The following is a 17,093-nucleotide window of genomic DNA, read 5'->3' on the forward strand; positions in this document are numbered from 1 at the left end:
GTACCCATTCTGTGCCCCTATTTAGCTTATTTAGGAGGGTTTAATTCTGTGTCGTAATGTATTACTGCCCTCTCATAAGACAATATATCTGAGCACTGAACTTAACCCATCAATGCCCTAAGTCTCTTTTTAGGGATGGTTTGAAAGTTGCATCTTAATTTTACATAAATAAACATTTCAATTTTAAAATTCGATTAATCCATTCTTTTTTCTTTTGTTTTAATTTGTTATTAACAAATGGCAGCTCATAAGCGATATAAAATGTGTTCTAAAACTATTTTGTTTTTATGCTCCTCAAAGATTACGCTGCTCGTGATGTCAAGAAGAAAAAAGTAAGCTTTTGGAATTACTTATGAATAATTTTGTCTCTATATTTACTGCTAATAACAATTCTTCAGTTTACGTACTTTTGTAATTTTAAGTATTTTAAAATCTTTATACATTTTCTACCAATTTAAGATAATCACAGAAACGTTTAAATTCTTTAGTTAACAAAATTGTACATTATAAATATATTTTGATATTTTTCTAGTTGATTAGACACCATCTGCAGTCAGTAAACAAAATCTTTTTGAAAACATAAATATCAGATATTAATGGGTCAAATTAATATAGGCCAGCAATAATACTTATTTTAGATGATTTGTTGATTAATTTTGGTTTTCATATTCTCAGAAATTATATTGATAAGTTACATTTTTTAAGGAAGTTTACTACGTAGCAACTAACACTTGTCAATGGTTTCTGAAATCAGTGTCATATGTAAATTTAGTGTTCACTAAATAAAATATTTCTTAAAGTCATAAACAACAATTGTTACATTTTTCGCTGTTTATATACAAACACATACATGTGTCTATTCCGACTGACATACAGAGAATACTTGAAAAAGGCTTATATAAGTTTGAAAAACTGTCTCTTTATAAGTCAGTTCAGTTTATCTGAGATACTTTCAGTTTTACTACAAAGGAAGAGAGATTAGTATCCTCCCTCGTGCACAACTGCAATATAAATGCTGAAATTTTAATTTTTTAGTCGTGAAATTAACATTCATAAATTTTTAAGAGCAAAATCATCCGGCACACTAAAGTAATACCACCTATACTAAAATAAATTTCACCGTTATTTCTGGATTTAAAAAATGAGACTCATTTACCCTAGTAAGATGGAAAGTTTTGTACTAGTCAGTACATTTCTAAACTGATTTTCGCTCTTAAATATTGAACGGGAAAGATGTCATTTGTAGGTGATTTTAAATATAATTTGACTTTTGTGAATTTTAGAGATGTTAGTATCATTAAAACAGGTATCAATAATAACAGATAATTTCATTGATTCTTGAAAGCTGTTTAATATTCGTTATAAATTGATTAAAATAGGAAAGTGCAATCTATAATATATTGGGGTGGAGCAATCCCGCCTTTATGCGTAAGGTATACATAGAAAGATAAGGTAAGTGGGTTCTGATTTTTAAAAAGTCACAAGTTGGTTTTGTGTTGACTATAATTTCCATATACACTATGATAACATATTTAAATGGAGTTTATCCTTTCAATTTGTATATGAATCTTTTGAAACTAATTACTTGCTTAAACTAGGATTATTGAAAAATCGGATATACCTGTTGCCCATGCTTGGTGTTTATTCAAGTAATTTTATCATGGATTTACAAATCGTCATTAGTAACAGCTATTTTACTGAAATATTAATATTTACCATCGACAACGGCGAGTTGTTCTGGAAGGATTCCTTGAATAGGAAGGTCGTTCTGATCTCTGATTCTAAAAGACGCGTCATCATTCCAAATGTAAGTTCCTATCACTTCCTTTGGTGACATCTTTCGAAGACATTGGACATCCATTGCACAGCCACTCTTATCTAAAAAATGTCCTCTGTTATAATGGGATGAATCACTGAAACTTCTGTTGAAAATCAAAGCAGGACCAAGAAGCCATGCACTTCGAAATGTGCTGCTGAAGTAAGAGGATGTCATCATGTTCAAAATGGATGCAGCTCCTCCATCAGGACCAAATACTGTGACCTCCAGAAAAAAAAATCAACGTTTGCAATATTTTTTTTTAAATGATAAACCTAAGACTCCAATAAAATTTTTGCAAGGTGTATAATCTGAACCCATATAATATGAAGGCAAGCCGAAATTTATTTAATATTAAAAATATTGTCTAAGAAAATAATTTTTGTTTCTTATACCTTTCATTTTAGGTATTAGTATGGTAATTGAATTTAAAAAATATAAGTAAGAGATTCAACAAATAATTCTTCTTATTTCTAATTCTAAAGTTTTCCTTGTTTACTAACCGCAGGAAATATTTTTCACATTATCCACTGTTTCGTTATATTTATAACAAATTTGCAATTGTTTTATCTATGAAATAATGTTCAAACAGAATAGTTCTGTAGCCTATATATAATTTTTTTATTTCTAGCAATGTATTAATTTGTTTGAATGCATCCACAATCTGACAAAAATAGTGTGGAAAATCACAAAAAAAATGAATTTTTATTCTAATTTTTTGATATATTAATTATCAGTCAAATAATTATAAAAAGGACTCCATATTGACTAATAATTTTTCACATTTATTAATTTTCAGTGTAATGATTCCATACTTTGTATTTCAAATAGGAAAAGTTAAATGTAACATTCTATTTTTCATTTCTGTTAGCAAAAAATATTTTTTTTTTAGTTTTTATATGAGATAAAAATTTCAGTAAATGCACTACAAAAGGGAATTGTTCAAAATAATTGTCACTTTTAGGAAATTATTTTGTAAAAATATTTATCATCATAAGATAACATAACTCGCCTTAAGATGCTAATTAAAAGAGGTGATATATTATTATGACACTCTTTGTTCAAAACACATACACCACGACAAGGTGGTACCAGCGCGGATATGACAAAAAAATCAGCTATAAAATCAGTTATTAATTGCCCCTATGCCAACAACCGAAGAAAAAAGAAAAGTGAAATCTGTTTCTAACTGTCCCTAGAATAAAAACCGTAGAAAAAGCAAACACTGATGAAACCATCAAGAAAAAGAAGTCGACGACAACTTACTTAAGAAATGTTCAATATGATGTCCAACGTTTTCTCCAACGAGCTGGAGAAAGTGTTTCAGTGGTGATATTGTGATGAATTGTGTAATACATGTGTGTTTTCATTTCATCTAAGTTCGCAATCAGGTCCTTGTACAAAACATCTTTCAGGTAATCCCACAGCCTAAAGTCGCAAGAGCTCAGGTCGGATAATCGTTGCGGCCAAGTTGTTAGGAAATGAAGATTGATAGTTTTGTCATTCACAAAGTGCAGATTCAACAGCTGCTGCACTGTTGTTGAGGCTGTTATAAAAAAGGCAATTTTGCAAAAAAAATTGTGCTATCCACACTGGATAGCACAATTTTTCTGGAAATGAGTTGCTTCCTGCTGACTTACCGAAACGAGAAGCTTCAGACCACGATTTCGTGCCCGAATGGAAGTGGATCACACATAACTATGGAATATTTTGTGGACAGTCAAGGCCAATTTCCTGTCCAGTTACAAGTAGTATTATAATGAACTTAACATCTTAATACCACATCTCCGTTTTTAGAGCTTCTGTGGCCCTTTTCCAATTTGGTATATATGTAGGTGGACTCTTTTTTAAAAAGAAAAAAAAAGAAGAAGAAGAAGAAACCTTTCAGTCAATTGTAAATAAAATATACAAATGACAAAAATGAAGTTAAATATAAAATTAATAATAATGATAAAAACTAAGATGACTAATGCTTGGGATACAAGAATATTGAATGAGTGCATATTATGAGTAGGGATTGCAATACCGGTATACCGGGATACCGAATACCGGTATTTTGAGCCATTTGTACAATTTTGTAATACCGGTATTCACAAGTTTAAATGCCGTTTTTTTTTTTTCGGTATTTACAAGGAATTTTTTAAACTGACTCCACTATATGTTCAGGGATTGCCAACATAGCAAAACAGTATACGTTTTTGTTTTTATGTTTCCCTAATGAGCGAAATTAATTAGACTGTGAATCCTACAATCAAGAGAAGTGATAAAATACTGTTTTACAACGGATTGTAAAACCCTCCGCGCTTTTGCGCATGCATTAGGATGGGTTTAATTCGGCAAAATAGGAGTGAGAGTATAGACGAAAGGAGGAGATGTCGGAGAGATTCTAATTTATTAACAGCTAATGCAACAATAAATTTCATGTTGCAGTCTCTGAAAGAACAGCACACATCACTATCTGAAGAATTATATATTACATTAAAAAATCGCACAGAAGAAAGGCATGCCGAAATAGAAAATGTCTTACGGTATTTACATAATTATAATGATTTTAAAAATGAAAATGAAAAATTAGAAAAGAGACTAACCAATTCAAATCTGATCAAGTTTATAGTAAATTTTTTAAAAATTTTTTACCCACAAAGCTATCCACATTCAGAAGAATTCGGTACAGTTATCGAAGATTATGATGGCACTAATGTCTATAGTGAAAAGGAATTGTCTCTTGAACAAAAATTACAATTAGCAATAAATAAAAAAAATTCAACAAACAAAAATACAATACATAAATCAGCTATATACAAAACCATCCGACAAAGAAATAGATTTATTTGAGGATGAGGGATATAGAGGTAAACACTTGGAAAAAATATATCGCTCATTGCTAACAGTACCACGAACTAGCGTAGATGCTGAAAGAGCGTTTTCAATAGCTGGTAATTTTTGCACAAAATTACATTCCAGGCTTGAGGACAGTCAATTGATGCATTATGTTTTTTTAAGATAACATTTCAAAAATTTGTAATATTACCACAGACTGAATAGTGATATTTACACTTTTTGTGGTTTAAATAAATAAGATGTTCATTTACATTTTTGTGATTCTTTATATACTGTTATAATTTATAAGTTACAAATTATTTTTATGGTATTTTCACTCTCTAATAAAACTGGCAAGTAAAACAAAGAAACACCTGTGTTTTCTTTATTTTTCTAACATTTCTACTATCGATATTAAAACTGGTACCCCGGTATTAATATCTAAAAAATACCGAATATCGGTATTGAACTTTTGCTCCGATATTGCAATCCCTAATTATGAGTGAAAACGTGAAGCAATTATATAAAATGAAGTATTAGAGGATGACTGAGGATGTATTATGAATGAAAAGCGGAGAGTATTAAAACATTAGATAAAAATATTTCATGTGATTATTCCCATCGGATTAATTATTCATAATTAATTAAGAATTCAATCATGCTTATGTCTTTTTTTTATTCTTTGATGACGAATTGCTAAAGATTTTTTTTTATCAAAGACTTTCTAGTGAAACTGAACGTTTTCTAAGGTACAACGAAAGAACTAAAGTGGAAGATGTCAGAATATGGATGGGAAAGCCGAATTCTACACGAGCAAGCTTTATCATTTGAAGAATAGAAATGGTGCAGAAAAAGGATCATTTTGATGCAGCAAAAGAGATTCCTAATGATTTCCATTGAGTGTAGAAGTTACAGGACACAAAGGAATCTTCTCGAAAAATAAAAGGTCAACGATAAATGTTGCCATAAAACCGCATCCCTCATTGATCTTTAGAAAATGAAGAGACAATGGTTGCATTTGGAACAGGATTATCTCTTGCCCCTGTTCTGCAATTTTGAGAATTGAAATAATTTTGGAAATGAAAATGGTCTTCATCTGTCCACAATATATTCTGTGGCCATGTATTGTCCACTTCCCTTAGAGCACGAAATTGCAGGACTAAAGCTTCCCGTTCTGACAGGTCAACAAAAGACGACTCCTGAACGTGCATAATTTTGAAAAGATAGCATTGCAGGGTATTTCATAAAATGTTACGTACCATGCTGACTGATATGACTAAAATTGGGGAATTTGCTATGCACTGGACGTTTCCAAAACGCTGCTTACACTTCCCGTAATGCTGTAATCATATCCTACGTTGATATCGAAGCAATAGCTTTCCTTCTTCTGCCACATTTCACGTCAGATGAACCAGTCTATTCTAATTTATCAATCATCTTCTTCAAGCCAAATCTTCTTAATCAGAGGAAGAGATGATTCTAGAAGTAACTTCGGTTCATCTCATCTTGATTCTAGAATCACATCGGACCACAGCCGCTTCTTAAACCCTTTAATATCCGAAATTTTTCAATGCAATTGTCACCTTGTCACCGTTCTTGTAAAAAAGCTTCACAAGAGCAGCTTATCATTCATTGATAGAATTATTACTGCATACACAGACGCAGAATAACAGGAACTATTTGTTCGCCTTTTCATCACAAGTGTAATGTGTAATAGGTACCTCACATCTTTTAATTGTCATCTTCAAATTAATATATCTTTTAAAGCAATGATTTTTTCAGCATCTTATGACGAATACAGCCTCGTCTATCGATCACTTTTTTTCTTTTGCAAAACAAATTCTCATTATTTCTGGTATACTCAGATGAAATATCAGGTATTTCTGATTGGTTATTCTTTTTTTACAGCTTTTTGAATGCACCACTTTAATTATAATCACTCTGTACTTTTGAATTACTATGTACTAATTTAATTAGCTGAAAATATTCATATCGATTGAAAGTTTTTTTTTTATAATGAAGCAATGAAGATAGAGATTTCTATATAAATAAACTTTTTCATTATTTTAATAGCATTTTTTTATTTTTTAAGCTTATAACTTTTAATTTTAAATCAATTTTAAAACTGTAACAATTTTTATTATTTTTCAAAATTATTGATGCTTTCATTCATGGAACATCACGATTAAAGTTGTGTTTTCATATTAACGATGATAATAATGTTAATATATCAATGCAAACTATTTTCAGAATTTGTTGAATGGCATATTAATGATGTTATTTTATGTTCATTAATATGGGAATCATTTAGACATATAATAAAACCCACGCATGTAATTTTTTATACATAAGGCATATTTATTATTCATTAATACACATACTCACATATTATTCTTCTATTATTCATCTTTCTTGGTAATTCTTAATAAAATGTGTAAGTTTTATTAATTTTAGTATTTGTTTATATGTTATACAAATACAGAAATTCTATTCTCTTTCTTTAAATTTAGAAGTAAGCTAATGGAACTAAAGATCTGACAAAATGCAAAATTAAAAGCAATTGAACATAGTATATATATTTTAGAATCACTACTTATTTCAAGATAATATAGCACTAGTACTAATAATTTTGAAAATTCTGTGAAGATCGGAACAAACCCTGACTTTTCTTATAATAACCACTGCCATTCATTAGCATTTTTCTCTTAAATACTATGATATAAATAAGAGATTAACTTTCAGAATTTGCAATTGCTTTGAGTTGTAATTTTTAATTTAATAAATTTCAGCTCAAATACAAAAATATGTAAATTTCATTGAAAATTTCACTCTGTTCCCGTTTCAACTACTTACCTTTTTTGGATCGCCTCCAAAATAAAGAATATTGTCTCTCACCCAGTTCATAACGACCAGCTGATCCCACATTCCGTAATTACCTCTACTATCTTCATGAAGATTGCTGAATAATATGTCTAGAGCGAGATAGCCTAGTACGTGAAGTCTGAAGTTGAAAGACACGAATACAACGTTTAAAAGTTTAGCCAAATGTCCATTTGGATGCAAGCCATTTTGGTGCCCACTTCCAAACTGAAGAAATCCACCATGAATCCAGACCATGACTTCCAATCCAGCCTACAAACGCGAAATTGTTAGATTTGCAAAAATATATACATTAAAAAACAATTATGTAAAACTAATTTAACACATCGGTAATAAGATAATTTTTTATGTACCATAAAGTGGGATAACGTGAAGCAACTTCGCAAGCTTTTTTTCTTTAATTATGATTAGCTCCTAACTCAGATCCGGATCAAAACAATAAAAGTGACAATGATTTTATCGCTGAAGAAGATATTTAACAATAGCTTTTATATGCTTTAACCCTTATAAGTTGTTTACAAATTTTAATCAAAGCTTTTGTTTTTAATTTTTTGAATAACAAGAGCTTTTGGTAGTCAATTTAAGTGATACGAACACCCATTCATTCAAACTTAAGTAAAAATTTATTATTTATCTTAAACATGGTGTAGCTCCATGTCATAATAATTTTTAGATTTTAATTATATGGTACATTTCAATTTAATGATGGAATTAAGCAAAATTGCACCAGAAATCTGAGTAAAAATGGGATGACTTTGGCAATCCAGAACTTTGCCTTTTTCTCAAATTATTACACAATTTTCTCAAATCGCGTATTTTCCGTATTAGCTTTAAAAATATTTCAGGTCCCAAGATGCATAAGAAACAAGCTGGGAAGCTACAAGTAGCAAAACCTTAGCAATGCTATACTGCAATTTGCTTTTTTCTGTTGTGGTTAATACGGAAATTACCAGTAGGAAAGCATTTTGAAGTTGCAGTATCTTTTGAAGAATCGTTGGTGACGAAAGTCAGTTGTCTTCGCTCGAAGAAACGATGACGCAGACTGGATGAAAAAGACAATTCCTACCAAATATTTTTTTACAAAATATTAAATTGCAAGAGTTGGTTTGTAAATAGAAGAACAATCAGATGAATGACCATCTCTGCAATGACGAATCCGATTGTGTATTTTCTTTACCTGATATATTTCACGAACATAATGAAATATTGGTTAAGAGGACACAGGAGATTGCTGGTGTGATTCCTCAGAACTAAAGCTAGGAATGTTATTGTAGTAACATTCTTGGAGAAGAAGGTAACAGTGATGAACTCACTCAACTGTATGTATGGCGACAAGGAGTTTGTAGTATCATATATTAGTATGAATGATAGAAGGCAAACTTTTTACTTTCCAAATGTGTATAATGAAACCTAACAGAATGCGCGAAATATCGAGTATATGCATCGCCCGCCTTAAAATGAAAACCGTTGGAAATTTACCTTTTTTTCATGAAACTGTGAAAATTCTTTTATATTTTGAGAGTTGTGAATTTTATACATTCCAGTTTCAATAGTTAAATTTTATTGAATACCTTTCTCTACAATAAAAATTTAATGTTATTAGCTAAAATGTCTTCATTATTATAAATTCTCTTTTTCTTATATTTTTGAGAATTTCGACTGGTTTTAACACAGATCGTAAAGTTGCCCCTTTTCCAAGGTAACAGTGCTAACGCTGTTTTATATCTCCTAACATATAAATATGTAGTAAAATTGTCATGTTTCTATAGAATGTACAACTAAGGATCGTGATTGATGGTTTATATTGGTTTTGAAATATTTTTCTACATTTTTAATTTACAAAGCAATGGAAGCGATAAAAAAATATGTCATAGTTATCTTAGTTAGCGGTAGAACCAAGATATGAATGTACCATTATAAATTTCTCACTTCAAAAAAGTGCTTTCCTTCATTTGTTAAAGCCATTTGAATAAGAAGTAATTTTACGAAATACTTACCATTCTGATTACGTCACTTGTTATGGAAATTTATTCTGTAAATTTGGTTGAAAAAGATGAAATTTCTTTCATTTACATAGCTTTAAGGGGAAAGTTTTTAATCAGCAACTTATAATTTATTTCAAATTTTAATCCATCGAAAAAATCCCAGTACGAATAACATTATAAAACTAAACAATTTATTTTTGAAATGGCAAATCCAATTAAGGACTACATGTTTTTAGTATTAAAATGAATAATTTAAAAAACTGATTTGAAATAGATAATTCTAACATTTTAATCTAAATAAACAGTGGAATGGATTAAATGCTTGTATTTTTTGATATGGTAGAAATTGGAGTCAAATAATAAAAGATATATAATAGTAGAATTTACTTTTGACTCTTAATCTCATGAAAGCAGGTTTACATAAATTAATAATAAACAAAATCAAGATTTATTTCATTCGTTTTATTTTTATAACATAAACTGAATAAATTTGAAGAATTGAAGAATTTAATTTAAATGAGAGTTCAGTACTAATAGTTCATAAATGAAAATCAGTTTCTGTTAATACAATGCCTAACTAGACCCGCCAGTGACCGTTTCCCAAGGACAGTTTCAATGTATGTGTAAAGTTTCAATACGTTTAGTATTAAATTTTTATTTTAATAATGTATAATTGCATCCTTTATTTAAAGATAATAAAATGCTTTCAATCAAATAATAAATGTATACTTACAAATAAATTTGTTACCAAGCTGAATTTTATTTACCAGCTAGATGAGATACCCATTCCATTTGAAATGAAATTATTATGTTTCTTGCTAATGGAAAATTAACAGTTAAATTACTGATCACAAAAACTTCATTGAAACTTTTCTTATACTTCAATACTTGTTAACAAAATTCTAACTATGTAAACAATTAACTAATAACAACAACTGTAACTAATCGTATCCACAACAATGTAAATTCTTGCCCAGCCTAAGAAACCGAGTTCTCAGTATAACCAGGCTGACGAAACTCTGCTCTAGCAAAATGCCTGAGCAAACATATTAGAGCTATCTCCTCAAATAAGGCATATGACCTCGCATATAAGGCATATAATCCAATAATCGCTGTCATCTATATAACATGGCACCTACATCAAAACTTAGAATGACCTGAGAGTAAAAAAGTTTGGACAAGTTTTAATATTTCTTTTATAACTGATTCAATCTACGAGAAACCTATTCCAAATTGTATTAAAATTTTAAAGGACGCAAATATCATAAGAAACACAGCATCTAACAATGGAAACTCAAAAGACATCCACTCTTAACGAAAAACAATTGAACTCAAATATATCATTCTATCAATAATCTGAAAAATGTGTTGGGTTAGTAGAATTTGTTTTTTGCAATCATCTAAGCACCCACAAAGTTTTACTCTTCTATCTACATAATTTGCAGATATATAATTATTTCCAAATTTAAAAGGGTTTTTCACAAATTTAGATGGAGATCTTTATTTTAGAAATGCAAATTTATTCAATACAATAAAGAACTGCCGCATTTATCAAACAGTACATCATTCAATCATCATGGCTTGAAAGAAATTTGCTGATTACATATATTATTGTTCACTGCGACTGATTGACAGTTGCAACTTCGTCTTAATAAAGAAGAACAGAAAGACTTTTTAAAAAATTGAGTATTTCAGATACCTCAAAGAAGTAGCGCCTACTGAGCTTGAAAATAAAATTCTTTCACCGCAATTGTGTTCATGATACCAAGCTTTCCAAAATAATAAATTATTTCAGTAACGAAAAAAACATTTTGATATATTGATTTATGCTATATATGATCGTAATGCTGCCCTAGCTACCTAAGAATAAATATGTCGTTTCCGTATATTTCTAGAAATTGTATTTAATAAAACATTCAGCGATTGCAAACAACAGAATTCTTACACCTCCTTGAAAGAACAAAAGGGATGAAACTTTATATAAATGATACAGAAATTGATATTTTGATCTATTCTTCATGCTATCCTGATACTTGTGCAATAATATACAGTTCGAAGCTCAGAGTTTCAAAAACAGCAGTATGGAGAATATCTCAACGTATTAACCGGCATCTATATAACTTCAATAAGAGCATGACTGACATTTTTTGTTATAATGCCCTACTATAGGGAAAATCATATCCTTCTTCCTGAAAATTGTAATATGAATTGGCTATTGCTATAATAGAGCTGGAATTATCTGTTGTCGAAATGATAACTTTTGGAACGAAACAAATAAATTTTTAATGCTAGAAGTTTATCGTTAGTGCCAATTTTTTATAAATGTTTGGTGTCTTATTTTCTAAAACTCGTAGGTTGATTCCAGTTTGTATAGCAATACGCCAAACAGTTACCTATATATTCATTTAGCTTTAAATGGTGCTGTATCTGAATTAATAGATGAATGCTCTTTGGCAGTACTTCTAAATGTGTGGATGTAATAAGATAATGCTTTTCTTCGTCACATGTCAACAATAAGATGATAGTTGAATGGTGACTTCCTTAAGAGGAGGATTGGCTGACAAGGATCTATCGAATTTCCTTCTAGATCGTCAAACTCGACACCTCTAGATTTCTATTAATGGAATCACTTATGTTCTTTTGTGAATAACAGCCTCTTTTAGGCGTAGTAGATCTTTGCCGAAAATTTCAAGAATCCTATCTTGATGTCACAAGCAATTAACAGGGTCTCGAATACGCGAATGTTTGTAGCAGAACGAAAACTTCTGTAGGTGTCAAAAGTGATAATTTTAAACAAATTTTATAAACACTTTATTTAATGTCTTATTTTACCATTTTTGAAAAATTTAATAACATACACTATTATTTTCTGTAATCGCTCTCTTAATAATTTATTGTGACTCATATATTTCCCCTGTAACAGGTAACGAAAGATTCGGTCACGTACCAGTCGGAGATATGAAAGAGTGATATAAGTCAATACACTTGCCTTTTAATATCTCAGCAAATTTTGTAGATAGAAGTGTGAAAATGCATGATATCAGAGATGAATGTAAGTAAAACAATTTACTATTCAATCCTTTTTTATCAAGCTAGACGTATACATTTTTTTTATTTTTGCAATATTTTATTATCAGCATTTATAGAAACAAAAGTGCTTTGATACCATTGCCCACCTTATTTAATAAATCTCTGCATTAGGAAGTATAAATTTAATTGCGACATTTAAGGACATAAACGCTTGCCCTACTTTGTTAGAACATATAAATTTACATATAATAAAGATGAATGCATATGTGTTTGTGCTACAAAAGCCAGACCGTTAGACCTACAGCTATCAATTTTGGTATATATATATATACATTGGAGGGTGGAAATATGCATCTCTGAGTGATTTTCTTTAAAATTTAATTAATTAAAATTATGCTGAATTTTGACGTTTTCCAGCGATAATTTCCGAAAATATTGTAGAATAAAATTAAATTTTATACTATCTCAAAATTGAGATAAAATATCTTTCTAATGATGCCATTTAAATAAACGTGCAAATTTTTTCTAAATTTTAGCAATTTTTTAAAAATATTATTATTATTTTTGCTTAATTTCGAACAATAGATTACCTTGGTGCCCTAAAATTCAAACCCTTTTCATCATTTCATCAAATATTTTATCGCGTGATTTTTTTGCATTGTTGAAAGGTAAAGAAGAAAAATTCCATTTAATATATGCGTTGTAAGCGAATAAAAAAAATGAAGATACAATATTGCAAAATTTAGAAGAGAGGTGAACCACACGATTATGTTTTAATAACGTTATCATTGCATGGGACTGATCTCCATAAGAAATTTCATGTGCATAATGAACAGAACATAATGTAAGACAATCAAAATAATAGGGTTTTAATATCAGGTAACTTAAAATAATATGAAACAATATCTAAAGGATTTAACAGAAATAAAATATAACCAATATCTATGCCAAATAGGCTGATCGCCAGAGGCAACTACTACATTATATAAGCGCTTGTAGTCTTTGATTAATGACTAATACCCTAACCACGAAACTATAACTAAGCTCAAAAATGCCTTTCAGGAAATCATTAAAAGAATTGATATCACGACACTTAAGCCAGTTTTGCAGAACTTTGCTTTTCGTAAGTTCTACGCTATATTCATAAATCTGATTGAATCGTTTAGAGACAAAATATTTACTGAAGTGATTAATGATAAAATCTCATTTCAAATTCTTTATCAGAAATAAAACTTACAATCCTAACAAACTTAAATCCGCGTAGTTTAAAACTGAATTGTGAAAAAAGTCGTGATTTTTTATTTTTTATTTTGTTATCCATTATGCTATTTTATCTCATGGAAAAATATTTAAATGTTTTTTCCTTTGATATTTATTGAAGTACACTTTTTTTAGCCTTCAAAAAGATAGATCTAATAAAATATTATCTATCAAAATTGTTTTTGAAATTTTCATTGAACTCGGCACAAAAAAAAATGCTCAATTTAGTCTAAAATACTTAAAATACTTTGTTTTTCAGTAGTTAAATACGAATTAGATAAGAAAGCAATTTTCCAAAAACTTGTTAGGCTGAAAAATGAAACATATAAAAATTTGAAAATTAAAAAAAGACTTTTATTAATTTCCTCCTGTGATTAGTTTTAATCCATTTTTTCTAAATATTTCTCATTATGTTAAATATGGTTTCTTACCTTAGATATTTGATTTCGTTTCGGAAAATTGCTTACATTTTCAAAAATATGTAATTTTTTTAGGGAAAATATTACAGGTTTTCACTTTTGAATGTTTTTTCTAATGAAAATGTTATTAATCGATTATGCATTCAATTAATACTATCAAAGGAGGTTTAAAATAGTTCATGAAATTATTTTAAAAACGCGATTCCGATATAAAATAAATATCGAATATACTGACAAATTTCTTTTTCCTATGTGGTAGATGGAGGATTCTCTTCGCCTTTCAAAACATGTTTTTAACCACCTTTTGAAACATGAAATGGCTTAATTTCTTAAATATATTCTACTTCAACATAATTACTGTAAAGTGCCTAGCTTACCACCGCACAATTTACAGCTGAAAGTTTTCTGGGTGGTCATGATGCTTCGAAACTTAAACCAACCAAAATTATGCAACAGAACGCATTTGGTGATAAAAAAACTGATAATCAATGTGATTTAAGCGACTATACTCAAAAGAAAATTCAAAGATGAGGAAGTTCTCATTCCGAGGATTCCCATGATCCCAAGCGATATGCCCTTTGAGTTTAAACGAATTCAGTTTCAAAGTCAGTTTCCTTCAATCAGTTTCAATGGCAAAAAAATGGAACACTTTCTGTTTAAAATGTCAGTATATCAAGAATATTTTACTTAAGATGCAAAAATCAAACAGTTTCAGCTATGAAAAAAGTATCCAACTTCCTGTACTATAAAAGAAAGTTTATGGTTTCTTTTATTAATGCGCGCAGAAGGAGCGGTATTCATTTTCCATATTTTTTTTTTTCTAATCTTGTTAAACATTCAAAATATAGCTGTTTTTTCAACAGTATATTTCGAAGTAATTGAAAGTGGAAAGTTATCCGGAATGAAAGCAAATTACAGAGATAAAAATAATAAATGTTCTCATTGGCATCTAAATCTCTCAAAAATGTTATTTGTAATGTAAAATGTAAGCAACTGCCTGGAGATCTCCGAAACTCATTTTAAAGTAATGTATCGGATGTATTTGGTATAAATTAAAAGTTCATCTTCATCTATTAGCAGAGAGTATATTTATTTCGTTATTTAAGGCAGGATATAGAATTTTAGATATTTTCAGAAAAAACGAATCCTTTGAAACAAATGTCTTAATTCTCACCATTTTCAAACCCCTTTATTTTCTTTTGAATAAACACTTCCCTGTGAGATTAATAAACAGTGAAATAACATAAAAATTCTATGTTTTTGAAATCATTAAAAAAAAATGAGATAGTGTCTTCCTTGTTATGAGTTATTTCACTATAAAATATTTGTAAGCATAAATTTTCTTGTTTTATTATTGTTTTCATGAAAGCAAAACATATCCAAAAATAGTGTGTTATCCATTTCTTTCATTTTTCCATTGATTCTTCAAACTGATAAAAAAAGATGTATGAAAATTTTGAAGAGTTACCAGCAAAATGCAGGATATTTAGATTGTAAAAAGTGTCTCTTTTATTTATCAATTATTTTCATCAATTTGTTTTATAAAACCGTTTGGTCAAATTTTTGCTCTAAAATTGCGTTATAAAATAAAAAAATGTAGTGCTAAAACTATATACATACAAAATTACTATAGAATACAAAACTATACAGATACAAATTTCGATACAAAATCATCGAAATGAAACTTGATTGTTTCATTAATTACGAATATGATAATGAAATGAATTACGTATATATTGGTGTTTCAAATTAAAATAGTTAAATATGCTTTAATACAACGCATTCAAGTTATAAAAGTCTTGTGCCAACTTTAGCTGCTGTGTATCAACAGGGTATAATTTATAGTTAAAGGCTAAATGAGAAAATAAACCATATTTAGATTTCAATACTGCTCGACTGTCAGAAATTTGTTTTCCAGATATAAAATCTACAAGATGGCGACTGTATTAGAAACAGCGCATTACTAGCTTACAAGAAAGAAAAAAAAATATTAATCTTGAAAGCATAATTTTCCTTTAACTTTGCAAACAATTTTGTCTTTAGTAAATCAAATAAGTTTTATTGGTTATTATTCCTAAAATATTTACTAAATGTATTTTTCATACAGATACACAAAAGTAATATATGAGTCTGGAAAAAACTCCATTTTAAACAATATAAAAATTGTTTTATTAGCATAGAAACAACTAGCTTTAACATTTTTATAATCATAATCAATTTCTTACTTCTGGATCCAGTGTAGGTGTCCAAATATTAAGATATAGACAATCTTCTTGTCCCTCAAATTGTTTGAGAAAAGGATTCAATTGAAAGCAGGCTGATCCAAATGATGTAGCTTTGAAGTGATTTTTCGAACTGCACCAAGATGCATTTGTCCATAATGGTAGAGGTTTCTTCCACCTCAAGTTTCCTATAGGTGGTTGGGCGTATGGAATTCCCTAGCGAGAAAAATTGTGACAATAACATGAGTTCAATCGAGCTTTTAAAATTAGTAAAAAAAACAATAGAAATGTATTCTTAATGAATTTCAAATAATGATTATACTTTAGAATACCATCATTTAGCAAAGAATTAACGGTTATATCTGAAATTCACTTAATTTTGAATTTACATTTTATAATAATTATTACTAAAATATAGTAAGAATTTTTATGAGTCATACTATTTTTAATAGAAGTTTTTATCAGTGATTGGTTGGCCTTATATAATTCAAATTCATTCTCCCTATAAAAATGATTTTTCTTTCTAATGTTATTACATGCCAAGGTCTTTCTAACACAAACTTATATTATAACTAATATACTAAACCTGATTTGATCATATTACTCAAGATAAAATTTACCAATAAGAACATACAATTTTCATATCAGTTTTGATCTTTGA

General features: G+C 29.1%; 1 protein-coding gene across 1 annotated transcript in view; it reads right to left on the reverse strand.

Moving 5' to 3' along the window:
• LOC129960318 (cholinesterase 1-like) overlaps window positions 1-17,093 on the reverse strand; it is a 96,820-nt gene that overhangs the window by 79,476 nt on the left and 251 nt on the right. Inside the window, exons 2-4 of the mRNA XM_056073683.1 lie at window positions 16,436-16,648; window positions 7,490-7,768; window positions 1,717-2,041 (exon numbers count right to left, since the gene is read on the reverse strand). Of these exons, the coding sequence (XP_055929658.1) occupies window positions 1,717-2,041; window positions 7,490-7,768; window positions 16,436-16,648 (817 nt within the window). The remainder of the gene's footprint in view (window positions 1-1,716; window positions 2,042-7,489; window positions 7,769-16,435; window positions 16,649-17,093) is intronic.

Source organism: Argiope bruennichi, chromosome X2, assembly GCF_947563725.1.
Source record: "Argiope bruennichi chromosome X2, qqArgBrue1.1, whole genome shotgun sequence".
NCBI classification, from domain to species: domain Eukaryota; kingdom Metazoa; phylum Arthropoda; class Arachnida; order Araneae; family Araneidae; genus Argiope; species Argiope bruennichi.